Below are 19,152 nucleotides of genomic sequence, written 5' to 3'. Positions count from 1 at the left end.
CTGGCACTTATATGTTTTTCCACGTCAAGCACTGGTTAGATTTACGCCTACCTGCAACTCATTGGATTCTATCTGAGAACAGGGATGCTCTTCATCGCTCCGTTGATTGAACATACAGTAGTGTTCATGTGTGTGTCGTCGCTGAGTTGATTGAACGTGGTGCTCATGTGTGTGTGTCTCTCCTCTCCGGGGGCCTCCCAGAGACTTGGTAATCACCATAGGGTGCATTGAGAGCACACTTGCCCATCCTGGCTTATCTATGGAGGAGGCTGATAAGAGCAGAGAGGATCCAGGCTGCCAGGCCAGCACGGATAAAGAGGCTCAGGTTGAAAGTGGGCCATAGTGTGAAGGCAGAACACAGCCAGCAGGATAGTATAGGATCTGTGTGTGTGTGTGTGTGCAAAGACTGAGCTTGTGTGTGTATGTGTGTGTGTGCAGGTGAGACAGACCCTACTGTAGCACGTGCTGTGAAAGTGAGTTGCTGCCAACACACAGCAGGAGAGAAGCATCTGCTCCGTGGCCAGAGGTTGTATTTGTCTCGGTTTGGAAGAGCCCCAAAACAATACCATCTCCATTCTCTCTCTTCTACTTTTTTTCCTTTACATTTTTTCAATTGTTTAAAATTTTTTTGAACAATTTTGTTTTTATTTATTCACTTTTTTAGTACTTTTATTTTTAGCCATGCTAGCGGCATACCTCTAGGGAATTGCAATGTCAGTCTGGTTGTCAGTTTGAGAGCTCGATTTCATGGAATCAAACATCTCCCACCTGTTTAGTTTAATCCTGTTTTTTTGTGGTTTTGATTTGAGACATATGGGCGACACGTGTCTTAAAGTAATATGGTATTGTTATTAGTTTGTCATCCTTGCGCAGTTGTTCAGACGTAAAAGCCCATTCTGATCTGGTGGACATTGCTGCGTTTCTCCAGGATCAGTTGAACCGATGTGGCCTGCTTCACGGATATAATAAGATGATGCATCTGTGATGCATTCAGGCTGGCTACGTGGTGTTTCAAGAGGCAATCAGGCAAATACACCTCAGTTGCACTCACTTCATTCATAAGTTTCTCAGTGCTGGATTAAACTAAACAGGCCGTACTGCTTCTTGCAGCATTTTGATGTATCTCGTTAATTCAGAAAAACAGGGCAAATATATTTTCTCAAGTGAATGCTTTACGCTTCTGAAGGTTTATGACCACATGCTTGCAAAACTAATGATATTTCCATCAACCTCAGCTGTACTTTGTGTTTAGTGCTAATTAGCAAATGTGAGCACACTAACATGCAAAACTCAGATGGTTAACATGAAAATCATTATACCTGCTTTGCATCAGCATAGTTAGTATTGTCATTGTGAACATGTTAGCATTCAACTCAAAGCACTGCTGTGTCTAAGAACAGCCTCAGAGAGACACTAGCATGGCTGTTATTTGTATTATTGTTTTTCATTTGACATGTGATACACATCTTCCAAGTCTGTGACAATTTTTGACCACACACCAAAAGAGATAAATATACAACAAATGAGATTTAAAAACTCTGGATTTTGAGTGTGAACTGGTTTGCTTCTATTTGGACGCAATCTCATTCAGCCCTGTCTCCTAAAAATTACAAACAAACACAGGATTTTCACCCAGGAGACCACCGTGTCCCGTGTGAAACTAAAAGTCAACGTTATTTTGATTTATGTCCGTAGCTTAATAACATGACAAATGTAGTAATTTTAAGCCAAACTATGATGTTTTTACTAAACCTAATCAAGTAGTTTTGTTGCCTAAACCTAACAAAGTAGTTTTGTTGTGTTTTTTGTTTTGTTTTCTTTCAATTTACAACATTAACCACGTGTCTTAAACTACTTAAAACAGGTTAAAACTGCGTCCGTAATCTTGGAGAATGTACATTTTCCTTGAAACGTAATTGAGAATGTTTAGTTGTATGGGAACGTCATTTTATAGGAGACAGGGTTGGCGCACTAGCCCGTACTCCACTTTCTAAGTGTGCTGGTAGAGTCACTGTGAAATTGTCACATGAATCAACACTGAACATATCACATGCTCTTTAGATTTTGGAAAGAAAAGCAGGGGATAGTGTTTAATACTGTATGCTGCCGACGGTGCAGGCAGCATTGTCCGAAAACTGTGATTTATTAGTTAATAAGCTGGTTCCTGTAGGAGTGTTATCGGAGGTACGTGTGACCTTAGCGGCTCTTATTGGGTCAGACGTGAAGTGTAGCCGATCGCTTTGTGCTGATTCCGCCGCCTTTTGTTTCGAGTGCAGTTCGGGTGAAAAGCCATATTGAGTGGCCACCTGCTAAATTTAGGCTGCCCTTTCCAGAAAGCTGCAGTTAAGTGTCTCCTCCTAAATTAATGTCCTTCTTCTTCTATCTCCTCCTCATCTCTCTTCATCTCTCGGTTTATCACTTTGTCATTACCACCCTCTATTTCCTCTCCCATTTACTGCTCCTCATTGCCTCCTCACCACCTATTCCCTGTCCGCCCCCCCCCTTTTGCAGCATAAACGCCACGTCCAGACTACGACCAAGTACGTGGAGCTGATCATCGTGGCTGACAACAGAGAGGTAAGATGAGGTCTCGACCTTTTCACCCTTTGCTGCCGTATCCCACAGGAAAGAGGCTCAGAGGTCACATTAGGTGCCCCTCTATCCCCTCGAGACGTAGAAAAGGTGGCTCCACCGCTCCCTTTTAGTCGCCTCTGAATTAGTGTTAAGATCTTAAAGAGGGCAAACAGAAGAAAGTGTTTCTGACATGAGCCATAAAGGTCAAAGTCATGTGCTTTAGAGCCACAGAAAGTGGATAAACGCTGGATATACGACAAGGTGGTTGAGGTTATCTCTTCAGCCGAAGCTCCGCCGAGGAGCTCTTTGATGATAGCAACTGCAGCAGAAGCGCCAGTGGAATTAACACGACGCCCTGTGAAAACATTTTTTTAGAGCCGACGCACTGTTGATATGTCCCAAATAATGCCTTTGATGGAAAATAAACATTCAAGAGGGTGGATCACCTCTTCTTCTCCTTGCTTTATTCTACCCCGCTTGTGTTGTTCAGTTTCAGAAGCAAGGCAAGGACATGGAGAAGGTCAAGCAGCGGCTGGCTGAGATCGCCAATTACGTGGACAAGGTAACAATCAAATCAGCAGAGGGGATGTGGTGTGGGCGTGTGATTTATTAGAGGTCACATCAAGCCCACTGAGAATTAACCGAGTCGCTAGCAGAGGCTGATTGGATTATGAGTGGATGATCAATTCCATAACTCGGCGGAGAAATGTTGTGAAGAGGCCGCGGTAATAAAACGTGCCGTGGGTGGCGGTTTAATAAAACAGGAGCGGAACATAATTTATTCATGTGGAAAGTCCTACGCTGATTAATGTTTAAGGATTTGTTCAGAGACCCTCATCATTTTTAAGTGACTATTTGTGTAGGATTTGTGTTTTAATAGGTAATGTACAGTGAAGAGAGTAACAGGAATGTTCTCCCTACCTCCCTTCGACCTTCAGTTCTACAGGGCTCTGAATATCCGCGTGGCCCTGGTGGGCCTGGAGGTCTGGAGTGATGTGGACAAGTGCCCCATCACACAGGACCCATTCACCACCTTGCATGAGTTCCTAGACTGGAGGAAGGTCAAGCTGCTGCCCCAGAAGCCTCATGACAACGCCCAGCTAATCAGGTACATCTGCTGTTGCAGCATTCACATGTAATAAAATTGTTTTCGAGGGGTCTTTTGGGTTTTATTTACTCAGAATATGATATGTTGTGGCATTTTATGGTAATAGAGCTATTGTTCTTATTTTGACCTACCCTCAAAGGTACCCTGCAGTGTGCATTTTTCATAACGAACAGACACGGTTTTGTTTCACCAAAACAAAACAAAAAATGTGATTTCCTACCTCATAAAACCTTTGCAAAAACCCTTTCTGAATCAGTTTTAGCCATTTGCATGCTGTGAAAGCCTCATGAGATGCTGACAAAACGCTAAGAAAATGCACATCTTTCTCTAAAACAAATATTGTATCTTGTTATAATGACAATGTGTGTAAAGTTTATTATGAAGTACAGATGTAGATACCAGTTCGCCTGTGAATGTGGACAGAAAAACTTTAGCGTTGAAATGCTAACCTAACGCCAGCATCCACTACACACTTGCATTACAACCGTCTGCAGTCAACAACACATTGCTCTACAGCACCACTAGTGGTCAAAAACTCTCCTGCGGACCTTTAACGTGACAGTTGAAGTGTTGATGATGTGTTGACCTCTGTTTTGTCTTCCTTTAGTGGGGTCTATTTCCAGGGCACCACCATCGGTATGGCACCCATCATGAGTATGTGCACAGCAGAGCAGTCGGGAGGAATCGTCATGGTACGTCAACCTGTGTGGCATACTCAAAATGCCTTTTAATCCACCATAAAGCAAAAGGAGTACAAAATAAATATTTGGTGTGTCTCTGACTTCCAGAAAGGAGACCAGACTTATTTTATCATTTCCCTCTTCCTGCCCTCCGCTCTCTCTTCGCCTGGTTCTCCCCCTCCCCTCCTGTCCTGACATAATACTCTCATATGTCTCCCCTGAGTCTCTTGTGTAAGGGTTGAGCTAAGGATTCCAGAGTTGATATTAAGTTGTATTAACTTCAGGGCACACACATCATTGAGTCTTTTTTTTTTTCTCCAGGAAGTTGGTATGCAAAGTACCTTCCACTTAGTGCTGATAAATCAGAGTGTGTATCGATTACACGAGTGGAAACCGTCGCTTCCTAATGAGGTGCAACAAATGAGTGAATTTAAGGGTACCGCGTATCCCCGCCTGAATGAAAACGTAGCATTACAGAACTGCAACCCTATACCATGTGCTCATGTTGTATTAGCGCGAGTCATGCTATTATTTTATACTCTATGTCCCTGAGTGGCTGTTTGTCTGGTGGCCTGGCTGGCTGGTGGTAACGTTTACAGCTAGAGTCCCCAGATGGTTCTTCACTCTTGTCCTCCCAGATGGTAAAGTGGGGTCATTATGATAGAGCTCTACATGGGCGCATACATCAGGTCAGAGACGTAAAGGATTAGTATCCGACCGCAGACTCTTCTGCTGAGCGAATCACGACCCTGTTGTCTCCCATCGTTTACAAAGTACCTTTGAACTCATTAACTAACTTCCCCTATGGGTCTCATTGTTATTTTTCTACGCAGTTAAATCTTTAACATCCATCCTCAAACCATCTGGAGTATCCATTCACCGGCCCCGAATGTTACATTAATTTCACCGGTGTGGCGAAACAGAACACAGACAGCGACCACTTCAGCCTCATCGATCAGTAGAGAGGTGTCTCTGTTTTTTTACATGGAAACAGAATCGGAGAGGTTTTCTTTGCATGAATCCAGGCAAGTGCAGATAGCTGATGGCCGTTACTCTCAAAAGCCCCCAGCAGAGCAGTTCATCAGTCTGAGCTGGACTCGCACGGCACTACTGAATAATGCACAGTGACGGAAGACTCCAGAGGCAGGGCGATCTGACGCACAGCTCCGCATCCATGAGAGAGCTGATAGCTGCTGCCGCCGCTGCATTATTCATGCGGCTTTTTCACGTGTTCATGTTTTACACACCTTTGCAGGAAAATCTCGACACGTCAGCCAACAAAAGCTTTCACTCCATAGCTTCATCTTCACAGTGCATCCTCTGGCACTGTCTGTTTTTAATTTCCTATTATCTCTGCTGGCTGTGGGATTTTCAAGCTCCCCCCTTTGAGAGTCTTTCGATCGTCTTTCTTTGCTGGCTTTGCTCAGAAGAGGGTCCGTGTCTTTGTTTGTGTGCGGATGAAGCGGCACATCTGGCCGTGTCAAAGTTTGCCGAGCGAGCTGAAGGTGACAGCCCGCAGTCTGCCGTTTCATTTCTCATCTGAGTGCCACAACGTCAAGCAGAGGAAACGCTCTGATAAGCACAGATCCAGCAGCATTGTTTGTTTAATCTTGCCAATATGCAATTACGCTCACTTGTTTTGAGTAATGGTTCTCCAGTGCGTCCTGTGGGGAACAACAATTTGGCTAGCATAAAAAAGTTTTTTTATTATTTGTTATTTTCCTTAGAGTATGTAATCAGAAACGTCTGTTTTTAATTAGCTACAACAGAGCTGAACACATTTTTATATGAGACGTTGCTTGTAGCATCTTGTCTAGCCTAGAAATACAAAATCAGACTCGTATAGTAAAGAGGTTTTAGATGAATTATTGGTGAGAGAGAGGCAAGTTCAGCTTCTGCATGATTGATCTGCTTTTTTTTTGTAGGATCATTCGGACAACCCCCTGGGCGCCGCAGTCACTCTGGCCCACGAGCTCGGACACAACTTTGGAATGAACCATGACACCCCAGAGAGGGGGTGTGGCTGCAGGGTGACGGCGGACCGCGGAGGCTGCATCATGACTCCCTCCACCGGGTGAGTCACAGCGTCTATCTTGACAATTAAGAGTCAATAGATCTTTAAGATAGCTGACTCCTTACTCCGTACTGCAATAATCAAGATTGCAAGAGTTTTATTTCAGCTAGTTGGCCTTAATCAGCCTGAGGACATATGCTATCATTCACTGCTTCAGTGCATTCCAGTGAGGCTGCTTTACAAATGACGTCCAACTCCCAAACCATCTGAAATGCATCATCGTGATGTCAAGCCATCATTAAGTTTTCATTAATTCAGTCACTTACTCATACACTGAATGTCGCTCAAAAAGAGGCCAGATTGTGATCATATGTAAACATTATTGCACACGCTCTCCATTTGTAATTTATTGTCTATCGACAAATAATGCCGCTGAACCGCCGGGTCGTTGAGTTTATGGCAGATTCAACAGCTGTGCTAATGCCCCGAGGCAATATGACTCATTCTGATTGGGAAGCCGATGGGTCAGTGGCAGTGCATGGACAAAACAGTACAGTTTTAGAAAGTGTCTGTTGTTTAAGTGTGAATCTACAGTAACAGCTGACAGATGTGTAGTTATTATATAGTTGCTCACTATGGATTGTAATGTCTAACCAGTGGGCAACTTCCAGGTTTGAAAAGTGAAGCCAATGCAGAAGTGCCTTAAACTTGCATTCTTTCTAATTGCCAGCAGGGGGCGACTCCTCTTGTTGCAAAAAGAAGTCTGATTGTATAGAAGTCTATGAGAAAATGACCCTACTTATCACTTGATTTATTACTTCAGTAAACATTGTAAACATGAGTTTATGTTCTCGATCGCTAGTTTCAAGTCTTCTTCAATACAGCATGATGTTCATTTAGTAAATTATGGTCCCATTTAGAGTCAAATAGACCATAAAGCAGCATAAAATGCAGAATATGAGGTTTCAAAACGGCAGTTCACAAACCAATGGGTGACGTCACATTGACTACGTCCACTTCCTATATGCAGTCTATATGTTTAACATGTTGTAGCAGACCGAGCAGGGGGATAGGGGTGTTTTGGATGGAAACATTGGGTATCAGTTCCAGCTCAAGGTCTAGTGGTCTGTGGGAGCCTCGGATTGGTGTTTATGCTGGAAACATCCCTTTGTATTTGGTTTGGATCAGACCCATGAAAAACAGGGTAACACCATTCTTGATTATAGACTCGTAAAACAACACAGCAGTGAGATGTATTTATATTTAACCCTGATTGAGGGTATCCCTGGTCAAGGACTTTATCCTAAAATTGGCAACAAGACGAACACATAAAAAAAAGAGCAAGAAATTCATGCATCCATCTTACTCCTACTGGCGACCTCCTTTTCTTCCTTATTCACAGCCAGTTAGAGTGATTCTATTCTTTGACATACATGCAACTTTAATGTTGAAAAATCTCTCTGCAGCTGCTAATAAATAGTTAAATACCTCTGAAAACTGTCTATTATACAGTTTTTATGTAAGGAAAACTTGTCACCTCTCCTTTCACATATCTCAATCTGATGTCATACGCAGCAGCGAAGAGCCTCTCTAAATGTGAAAGAACATAGTTTGCACCAAACATAGTCTAGTGAGAAATATATAAGACATGAATATTTAGTTTTTTTGTTCCGCTCTCCACAGAGACTGTGCTTTTTTCATTCCATCTGACAAAAGAAAGAAATGATCTTGGTTTCAAAATAATCCCCTCTACACCTCCGTGTTGCTCCATATCGCTGCTCTGCTGTTTAATCCAGGATTAAGGGAGCAATACATTTGAATAAGGATGTTTAGGAACTCTGTATTGCCTCATTCTGCTTGCTCAGTTAATTCCAGGTCAGCAGCATACACTCTCCGCCTGAGGCAGTACTACATCTCCCATGAGTCCAGCTCAAACCCCTTGTAGTTCCATGTGGCCACACACACACCGGGATCTGCTGCAACCACCTGAATGTTGTTCGTCACCCGGCAGCTACAGCTATTTGTTTATAGCATTGGCTGCCATGTTTTTCTAGGCAGGCGACCAGCTCTTTTCAAAGCTCCATGTGATCATACAGAATGCCTCTTCACAAGGCCAGGACTTGGATGAGCTGGTACAAAAGCCCCGCTGATTAGCAGCCCCTGCATTCAATAACCGAAAGTACTGGCAAAAACTCGCCTGCACTCACTCAGAGTTTTGTTTTTGCTGTTTTGATTGATCTTTCAGTTTAATCAAATAGAGTGCAGGGAAGTCTTCATTGTCGCTGATGTGTAAAGACAGATACCCATCAAGCATCTCCTGGCCTTGCTGCTGGAGATAATGGGATCCAGTTCATCATGATTATACTGGGGTAGCTGCGGGGGTTTAGAGGTAGGTGGTGGGGGGCAGTAAAAGTACAAGCTGTCCCAGTGCCAGCTGCACATCTGCACAGAGCGCTGCTTGTTTCCTGCTCACATCGGTCACGGCCAATTGTCGCGTCCCCCTTTCCACCCATCCCACTATCCCCCCATTAGCTCCAAATGAGAACAGGCTGGTGTCTCCATCCTTTGAGATTATAACCCACAGGAACACACACACATTAACCACGCTGCTGCTGCCGGGTGCTTCATGGACAGAGGGACACACATTATGTGCACAAACATGTACATGAGAGAGCCATCTCTCGTAAAGGCTAAAACAGGAACTCCACAGGGTTCTGTGTTCGGTCCACTGCTCTTGGTTAATCTCTTGCTTAATTCTTTCATAAACAAAGCATGGTGCCTATTTTGAGGTACTAATGATTTCCTGAACTTGCACAAAAAGTTCAGGAATGTGGCAGCATTTACACAGCATGGTTTGATTATTTACTTTGCAATCAAAATGGGTTTAATTATCAAGTTATAAATGCCATGATATATGTTATGTATATCCAGCCCGGTGGCACGAAAAGGCGTATGAATGACACGATAATGCGCAAGGCAAAATTGTGCAATAAGAACGCAGTTCTTGCTTTTGTCGTGTCATTTGTACACCTTGTAGTCTGTACGGACTGCAATGTAAATGCAACCACATGAATATGTTACGCTCAGAGCTAGTGACGTAGAATAAAAAGTGAGGAAGACTTGTGGGGGAGAGGGGAGGTGGATGGATCCAACAAACACAGGACTTTCAACCAGGAGACTGATGTTTGAGACCGATGGTTTGTTTTGTAAGTTACATTATTGACGTTTGTGACGTTTTCTGTACTTATGTTACTTTGTTTCTGTACAAATTGTACTTAATTTACGTACTTATTTTAAGCCCAACCATGATGTTTTTCCTAAACCTAACTACGGGGTCTTGTTGCATAAACCTAAGTGAGTAGTTTTGTTGCCCCCTGCTGGTACTGCACCTTCATACACGCATGTAATATTCACACCTCTGCAAGGCAAACGTGACACTGACAGGCTATCCTTTGGTGGACAGGCGGTCTATTACACGCTTTGGCGTGATACCAGGTGGTACATCATATGTATATGTTCCTATGAAAATAAATATTCAGTCACTTGCCATCTAAGCCAGTCACACAAACTGAGATGTTGATGGACAGCTAGACTCTGAGATGCATTATTAAGACAGAGTTCATTCACTCACGGGTCAAGCCCTGAGTAAGCTGATGAGTGCTGGGCGTGAGATTGATGTATTTCCCTTATCATATGTCATAAAATAATCAGGAATCACAGAAAGTGAGCCAGAGTCCGAGGCATGCCAGGGAAATGTGACCCGTGCCCCGCTGGAGAACAGGAACTCTCTAGTATGCCTTGTTTAATTGGGTCCATAGGGAAATCAATGTGAAAATGCTCTTCAGTATCTACAACGTAGGCCAGACTGCCAGGCACCAAAGGCCACAACAGATCATATCACCTAATGTCATCGCCCACAGCTCAGGCTCGACATGCTCAAAGGAAGCCGTAAAATGAATATTAAATGTGTAGTGAGGCAACTGTGGTTTTGAATTACTTAAGCAAGTATGAAATATTTGTCATAGTTTCAGTTGTCACAGTCGGGTTTGAATTTACTTTTACTCACATTGGTGCCAGATGATCAAGGTCTTCCAAAATCTAATAAAACTGTGAAGATAGGGTCACAATCAGTGTTTTTATATATTTTCTCTAAAAAATGTCTTCAAGGATGGCGGAAAATGTTTTTGGCAGATGTGTGTCATTGGAAAGGCCGGCCGATCTGATTCATAGCCCGATCAGTGTTTTATGGCTAAAAAGATGTGACATAAACTGGCCGTGCAATATGTGCTGGATGGGTTTCACGGCGTTCTGTGTGATCTGAACCACAAGGACAAGACGAGCTACGAGGAGAACGTCCTGCCCAGCTAGATTTGGGTTAAAAGGCCTTTGTGTATTAATGTGCTACTTTGCCTTAAGAGTATTATCAACGCTAATAGGTTTGGATTTATGATCATAGTCTGCAACAAATTCATATATAAACCCGACCTTCATGTGTTGTTCACTGTCATTCCTGAGGGCTGACTGTACTGCTCCAAATACATTTAATTTCGTAGAGCATCCTTTTGATCTCACCTTTTGCTTCAATTCTGCTTTCAATTTTTTCCTGAAACTGTAAAAGTGTTTTGGATATGCCAAACAGGTTCTCATCTCAACTCGTCACGTATGGCTGCTTTGTCACGCCCCTTGGCATCACTTTATTTTTGGCAAAAGAATACATGGTTGACCTTTTAAAGTACTACATTTGTAAAGTGAAAATGACACTGTACATTGTGATCTTAACACATGGGACACAAACAGCAGCTGTCTCCTGGATGAGAGCTTTGTGTTTGTTGGGCCCATCCTCCACACCTAAATCACCACAGTCACTCCCGGCGCACTTTCTCGTGCCGTGGATGGGTTTACATCATAGTTAATGGAAAGGCCGATGCATCTCATACTGGTGCTAAAGGTTGCCTTGTGCATTGGTATCACACGCCGACGGCCGTGACAAAGCCTCGGTATTTGACGCCCTGGGAATGAGAACGGGCTGCATATGCATCCTCAACACTGAACACTTTAATTAACCACATAATAGTACTTCAGTGTCATCAAACAATGCAGGAATTTTAAAACGCCACAAATTTTGCAGCTTTTCTGGATCTCTGGCCGAAGAATTTCTGTCTTGAATAAATGTTTTCTTTAAATTAGACTTTAAAGGAGCTAAACACGAAATTCAGAGCATTTCTATTGCCCTTCAATGGCTCTCAACATGGCGACAGCAGAGCCAGGGGGCTTGCAGCTAACGGTGCTAACAGCGCTAAGAGTGCAAACAAAGGCAACAGTGCTCGTAGAGATAACAGTGACAATCTGGGGATGCTACGCTTTCGCAACAACGGCATTATCAACTGTAACTGGCCCGGCCCGGCTATGTCAACAAAGCATGGAGAAGCTCTGATTACAACACACACAGAGGGAAATTGACTTCATTCTCTCCTCAGGTAGACATTTCTCCTCTATATCTTTACATAGCAAATAGTTGTTTCCTGCTATATTAATGCTCTGGATACCGAATAGGGAACCTTCAAATTTGATTGACAAGGCAGGTCAGACAAACAGCAGGGTCAATGTATGCAGTAGTTTTGGTTGTGAATTGTCAGATTCCATTTACTCCATCTTGTATGTGTTGACTGATGACTTCTTCTTTAACTCTCCACAGAAATGTGGGTTACCTGTCACAGTTCATCTACCCCCTTGTCGAAGCAACACGGCTGTGAGACGTTTGAAAGCCTTCAGCACTGTAGTATTATCACAGTGTGGGGCAGATCATAGGGGCCTGTAATAGATCCTGGGAATGATTTCTTATCACCAGACCTCCCACAGATCCATTAAAGCCTCGTCTGGCACATTGCTGCAGCTTAGTTGCAGTGATTGCTTTGTGCACTCCATCAACCATCAACTGCAGTACCTCTGAAGCTTAGGAGCCAACTGTCAAACACCGACTGTAGGTTTGAGATGAACAAAAAGAACGCCGAGATGAATTGATCCCGTAATGGGACTGGAGCTGGACCAGATGGAAAACAATGCAGCAGTATGAGACAGAACAAAGAGCAGAGTCGGAGAGAGCAGACAGAGGTGAACACGGCTCATCCTCTGCGAAGGATGAGAACAAGCCCGAAGGTCACAGAGTCATACTTTCTTTTGAGGTGGTGGCCCAGACTCCCATGGGATGAGCGGATGTCTAGGGCGTCTTTAGTTCGCCCCAGATGTGCCCGCCGCGACTGGCCCTGGCACTGCTTTACTTGCCCTGCGGGGCCTGCAGCTGCTAAATGCCATCCACTGTAATTCATCGGTGCCTCTGCCTTTTTTCACAGCCATTACTCCTCCTCCTCCCACCCCCGCGCCGTTGCAGGGTAGACCAATTATTTCTGTATTGCCTCTCATAAAGAACAGCTGGATCCTGCGCCGCTCATGTATCTCAGGGATGTGAGTGTTTGTCATGGATTGCATGGGCCCGGTAACTGAAGAACGGGGCTGAGTTCATGGAAATTGTATGAATGCAGGAAAACAGGGGGGGTGCAACTTGAGCGAGCAATTTTGTGCTCGGGCTTTGGGGGCAAAGAGGAAATCAACAACAGCAGTTGCTAAGGAAGTGGCCTGCCCTGTTGAGCAGCAGCCTTGACAGCTGTTCGTCATAGCAGGATCCCCTCGAGGTGCTCAGCGAGGAGGAAGGGAAAAAGAGGGGCACTGTTATTATTACAGCTTTCCTTATTGCTCTTTCCTTTTGCCATTTCATGTCATTACAAATCCACTCTGATCTTTTCCATTAATCCGGAGATCTGCTACGAGGTACCCCACTTTCACCCAACACAACCTCTGGATAGTATTGACGTTAGAGAGCGAGCGGGTTGTGTGTTTGGGGCGGGGGTCAGCAGCAGGAGCTGATGTAAGCCGCCTCCACACATGATAGAAATCAAAGGCAAGCCGAGAATGAGGTCATGTCAAAACATTCACAGTGTGTCATGATATATTTAGAGGCGTATTAGATGTGGAACCCAATCAGAGAAAAAGCACAGTTTGAAAGGCTTGTCGACATTGAGCTACATAGAAATGCCTCCATGTGTGAGATGAAAAACTCCAAAGAGAAAGTGCTTATTTTACAGGCAGTGGGTCTGAATTCAAGGCTCAGCCTTATAGCTGGAAACTAATTGACAACTCCACCACGTTTAAACCCATGTATCGTTCATAGAAGCACATCAATGAGCTGCATTCTTTGGTCTCCCAAGGACCGTTATATGACATACCCCTGTTGACATACTGAATGCTTATTGAAGGATGTATAGGTATTATGAATTGTGCTACAACCATGACATGTTTGCTGTCCTTTCAACACTGTCATTTGTGAAGATGATGAATATGAAACTACAAAACCTAAGGAATCCATTGGTACCAACCATGTCATACTAGCTTGTCGCGAAGGATGTTAAATAACGCTCCAAACTTGCAGTAGATTTTGGCGAGGACAAACTGGCATGGCCATTTTCAAAGGGGTCCCTTGACTTCTAACCTCCAGATATGTGAATGAAAATGTGTTCTATGGGTACCCACGAGTCTCCCCTTTACAGACATGCCCACTTTATGATAATCACATGCAGTTTGGGGCAAGTCATAGTCAAGTCAGCACACTGACACACTGACAGCTGTTGTTGTCTGTTGGGCTTCAGTTTGCCATGTTATGATTTGAGCATATTTTTTATGCTAAATGCAGTACCTGAGAGGGTTTCTGGCGATATTTGTCATTGTTTTGTGTTGTTAATTGATTTACAATAATAAATATATACATACATTTGCATAAAACATGCATATTTGCCCACCCCCATGTTGATAAGAGTATTAAATACTTGACAAATCTCCTTTTAAGGTACATTTTGAACAGATACAAAATGCGCGATTAATTAACTATGAACAATCATGTGATTAATCGTGATTAAATATTTTAATCGATTGACAGCCCTACCGGAAACTTCTGCTTCCAACTACCTCAATTTCCCCTTGCTGTCACTGTGGAAAATACATGGCATGTGTTTGATTTACTCTGTAAACTTTACTCAGGCAGTTTGCTTATCTGGACTTTCCTTGCTGCTCTGAATTGTAAACAACTCTGAAATGGACACATTTTATGTCAAAAATCATTCAAATGAATGCAAAGGTTTACGAGCAAACATGCGGTTTGGCTGTGCCTCCTGACTTCCGGCTGTTGAGCGTGTTGTGCCTGTTGAAAGAAACATTTTGTCACCTAATGCCAGGTACACACTACACGAGAATCAAGACAATTTTTGTCCTGATTTTCCCCTACCGACGATCGTCAGCAAACCCCGATTTTGTGATGTTTCTAAAGGCTAATGCATGAGTTAATGTAAAACACAAAGCATAAAGTAGTCGTAAGATGGAGCTCAGAAATGGAGGAACAACTTGTTAATTTGTGGCAACAACACAAGTGTTTATTTAACGTGTCTCCATGACTTCATCCATCCATCCTTTGTGAATTTTCGGTACAAAGTAGAGCAAAAACTTACATCGCTTCCTGCCCGTCATTTGCCATGTTTGTTTACACTGAAGTCACGTTTGATCGCGAGAGATTTTGCGAGATTTCCGTCATTTTTAGTCCGAATTCTTGCTGTTCATGAAAGGAATCTGTTAGTGTCTTTTAGTGTGGGTCGGCCTTAAGTTGACCTGTATCAATGCACAAAGACAAGCACAGATACAAGTGTGAATAGTACATTCAGATTCACCCATTCTGGCCTCGTTAGGCTGACATTTATGTTGGAGGTGGAGGTATTAAAACTTAATATGGTGCTTTTTTTATCAAGACATATGAGGAACAAGATTCATGCACGCACTCACATAGTTATCTCAGGCACTATATTATCAGAGAAATAAAGCCACATGAGGTCTGTAACAAAGCTTTTAGCAGACAGAGCCCTGGGCTGTGTGCTTTCCCCACAGAGCAGACCACCCTCTCTGTCCGCTCCAAAAACAATATTAAAAACACACCATCCCCCACGTCTCTCCCAAATTTATAGGTGTTGCAAGTCTTGCGAAGGGAAGCACTTTTTGGTTCGAGTTTTTATGATTCCCTGTCTCATAAAATATGTCTTATCAGATCTCCCTCTCTCCACGGAGGGAGACGTCATCGCGCTGTTCGCATGCTAATGCAGCTGTGGTGAGGTTCCTGAGCTCTAGTGGTTAATTGATTTTGTGATTAGCAGCAATTAGCGCTGATTACATCAGTCTGAAGAGGACCCTTGTGGGGTGGATCTCAGTCGTCTTCCTCCTCTCTCTCTTCTCTCTGTTTGTGTCACTCACAGAATGTTTCTTTCGTTCACAGGTATCCGTTCCCCACGGTGTTCAGCAGCTGCAGCAAGAAGGACCTCACGGCCAGTTTTGATAAAGGCGTAGGGATGTGTCTGTTCAACATGCCCGAGGTCAAGGTGCTCTACGGCGGGCAGAAATGTGGCAACGGCTACGTGGAGGAGGGAGAGGAGTGCGACTGTGGGGAACTTGAGGTGAGAGACCTCCTACTGTTCGTCAGCATTCTTGTTTTACGCCCCTTCTGTCAAAACTGAAATATCTGTCGTTACTGCCGCCCATAAATCATTGTTCATTTCCCACATTTGAGGAATGAAGTCAGCAGAAGCGCTAGTGGGGGTTTCTGCAGCTTTCCAGCCTTCAGTATGGCTCAAACCAACATTTCCGACAGTAAAAAACAAATACTTCACCTCGGTTTCAAAGCTTAACGGCGCAGCAGAGCTCTCGTGATTCAAACCGAGTCTTCAGAGAATGAGCTTAGAGATATGAGAGTGAATTTATTCATTCCGTGCACTGAGGAGGTGTTTGGGAGGAGGGTTGTCTGATCGGGATACAATTCAGTGAGAGGAAACATCGCTGACAGCTCACCCTGTCAGCCGGTGAATTATTTAAATGACTCTGCATTGGCATGCACATACGTAATGGTGACACACGTTGCTAAACTGCTGCGACTGTGGGATGATAAAACAGTTAATCACGATGCCGCTGACGATCGGCAGAGGCAGGCTAACAATAACAGAATTATGAAATATGAAGGAGACGTCTTTTATGATTTGGAGGGATATTTTTGAGTTATATAACGGCCTATGTGAGAGAATGCCTCGTTGTCTCTGGCGATCTGTTTACACCTTTATGCCCAGCGAGTCTTTTTTGTGAGCTGTTTCGGGCTTCTGCCAGGGTCAGGCTGAAAGTGGCCTTGTCCTTCAAAACAAAGAACTGACATAAGCCGCGCAGGCCTGAGCCAGCAGCGATAATAAAGCCCTCCACGGAGCGGAGCGGCGTCATGCCAAACCAGGCCAGATCAGAGTGCTCAGACAGCACCTCTCTCCACCATTAAAAAGCCTCATTAAAAAGCCTGGGTCCTTTTCCTCACAATCACAGGCTACTTCTTTTCAGCATGACTCCTCCGCCTCCTTTTGGCCCCGGGGACCATGGGAAAGGCCCTTAATGGTTTTCAGGCTGAAAGAAGGTCTGGAAGGCCCATCATGTCAGCTGCGTCCCCTGCCAGCTCCGTCCGTCTACTTCCTCCTGACTCTCTCTGCACTCGAGACCTTTCGGTCGGCCTGCCTCTGTGTGAGATCATACATGCACAAGCAAACACGCAGCAGACACATCGATTGAAGGCTACCTTCAATGTGTAGCAGGAGGCAGAGCGGTGCTGATTGGTGCGGGGCATGGCTCATGATAAAGGCCAACATGAAACAGATGGGTCTGCATGGTGAGATGGGAAATGTTACAGGGATGGATAGATATAGATAAATGTGTCTCTCTCTCTCTCTGGTTGAACTTGAGCAGTCTACTACACTAGTATTAAAGGACCGGTGTGTAACAATTAAGGGGCTCTATAGGCCATTTTTATTAAATTTATTATGGTCCTGTTCTATTTTAATGTGTCACAGCCACTTCAGTGAGCCAGCATGCACAATACCAGGGCCCACCTAAATGGAACATATTACAACAATATTAATATTTAGTTACCTTCTTGCCAAATTCCCACCAGAACAGTGACGAACTGCCATGCAATGTCTGTGAAAAGCTGCGGCGACCGCTCCTGAGCTCACCGAGCAACGGCCGTTTGATTCTTGCCAAACAAAAAGTTGGGAAAAGTTTAACTTTTAGCAGCGAATTGCTGCCAGAGAGGACCCGCCAGCCAATCAGTGAATAGATCCTGTAACTCCTGTGAGATGTTGACCTATGTTACAAAGAATTTCTTCCTGCCTGAAACACATGAATACGCCTCCCGGCTGCAGAAAAATGTAAGTATTGCGGCGAGCTGCACCACTGCCTGGTGTGAATTCGGCATTAGAAGGAGCTGTTTATATCTACATAGGGAGCGGGTCCTCTTCACGGAGCCGGCCACCATGTTTCTACAGTAGCCCAGAACGGACAAACCACTGGGTTAACCTTTCCTGCATCAAAATGCGCAATCCATGGAGAAATGCACACATATTCAGAAATGCACACATATTCATTAGTCTTTTCAAAAAGCACTAATTAAAACAGAAACAGAAAACAATGATATGAAGTCATGAGGAACAAATTGATTGACAAAGTCATTAAATATTGCAATGATAGAATAAAGCACCTGTGAGATATGACAAAAACGTTACCTTTTGGGGTCTGCAGGGACCCCAGTCGGTACGATGAAGGTTAAACAAGCTGTCAGGACTTCTGTAAGGCTGTGATGTCACAACTATACAATCACCTGTAGAAATGCTGCTAAACTCTGTGTAGGTGACACCTGAGAATGAGCATGATATGTCCCCTTTAAGGTCAGCTGGTGTCTGATGTAAAGACCTGATTTATATATTATATAAGTCTTTTGCTCACCATATTGGCAGTTTTTGGTTTAGCCTATTCGTGTAGATTACTAAACAATATTTTGATTGTTTTTAGAAGGGATTTCTTTTTATTTATTTTTTTGCAGTATGTCCTTCTTTACTTCTCTCGTCTCCTCTTTTTTCTATTTCCTTCACCATCCATCATGGTTCCAGGGGTTTAAATGAGCTTGTAAGTCCTGTCAGATGGAAACATTGTTGTTTTTAGAGAAACTAGAAACTGCTGTTTCCTTTCTTCTGCCAGGTTTCTTAGCCGTCCTGCTAGGGCTGCATCCCCTCTGATAACAAAGTCTGAGCATTTGCTCTGAGGTGAAATATGATCTCTTTGAGCTGAGTAAATTCTTCTTTACTTTTGTTCCCCCTCACTTACATCCCGTTTTCTGTGCTTGGCTTCTTTTCCCATTATTTTCCGTCTGAAGGAATGTCTGAATCCCTGCTGCAATGCTACCACCTGCACTCTGAAGGGGGATGCTGTCTGTGCACACGGACAGTGCTGCCAGGACTGTCAGGTATCCTGATTAGACACAGTTTTTACACGGACATCTTGACATAAAGCTCACCACATATTTATCTAAACTTCACACTGTGTTTTTTGTCTGCTGTCAACATTTGAGCGTAGCTGAAGCAAGCAGGCACTCCATGCCGTGAATCCAGTAACTCTTGTGATCTGCCTGAGTTCTGCACCGGCACCAGCCCTCACTGCCCCGCCAACGTCTACCTGCATGACGGCCACGCCTGCCACAACGTGGACAGCTACTGTTACAACGGCATCTGCCAGACTCACGAGCAGCAGTGCATCACACTGTGGGGACCAGGTATGTATGCGGAAGGCCTCCTCTTTGCTGGCTCACACTGATCGTGAATGGTTTTTGA

General features: G+C 44.0%; 1 protein-coding gene across 1 annotated transcript in view; it reads left to right on the top strand.

The window, feature by feature from the left end:
- The window catches only part of adam12a (ADAM metallopeptidase domain 12a), a 93,226-nt gene that overhangs the window by 60,134 nt on the left and 13,940 nt on the right, over positions 1-19,152 (top strand). The window contains exons 8-15 of the mRNA XM_074619473.1: positions 2,512-2,577; positions 3,065-3,136; positions 3,513-3,682; positions 4,290-4,374; positions 6,288-6,436; positions 15,741-15,918; positions 18,699-18,788; positions 18,899-19,094. Coding sequence (XP_074475574.1) covers positions 2,512-2,577; positions 3,065-3,136; positions 3,513-3,682; positions 4,290-4,374; positions 6,288-6,436; positions 15,741-15,918; positions 18,699-18,788; positions 18,899-19,094 — 1,006 coding nt within the window. The remainder of the gene's footprint in view (positions 1-2,511; positions 2,578-3,064; positions 3,137-3,512; positions 3,683-4,289; positions 4,375-6,287; positions 6,437-15,740; positions 15,919-18,698; positions 18,789-18,898; positions 19,095-19,152) is intronic.

The sequence above is a fragment of the Sebastes fasciatus genome, chromosome 20, assembly GCF_043250625.1.
Source record: "Sebastes fasciatus isolate fSebFas1 chromosome 20, fSebFas1.pri, whole genome shotgun sequence".
Lineage (NCBI taxonomy): Eukaryota > Metazoa > Chordata > Actinopteri > Perciformes > Sebastidae > Sebastes > Sebastes fasciatus.
The sequence above is the reverse complement of the archived record's forward strand: the minus strand, read 5'-3'. Positions and strand labels throughout refer to the sequence as shown.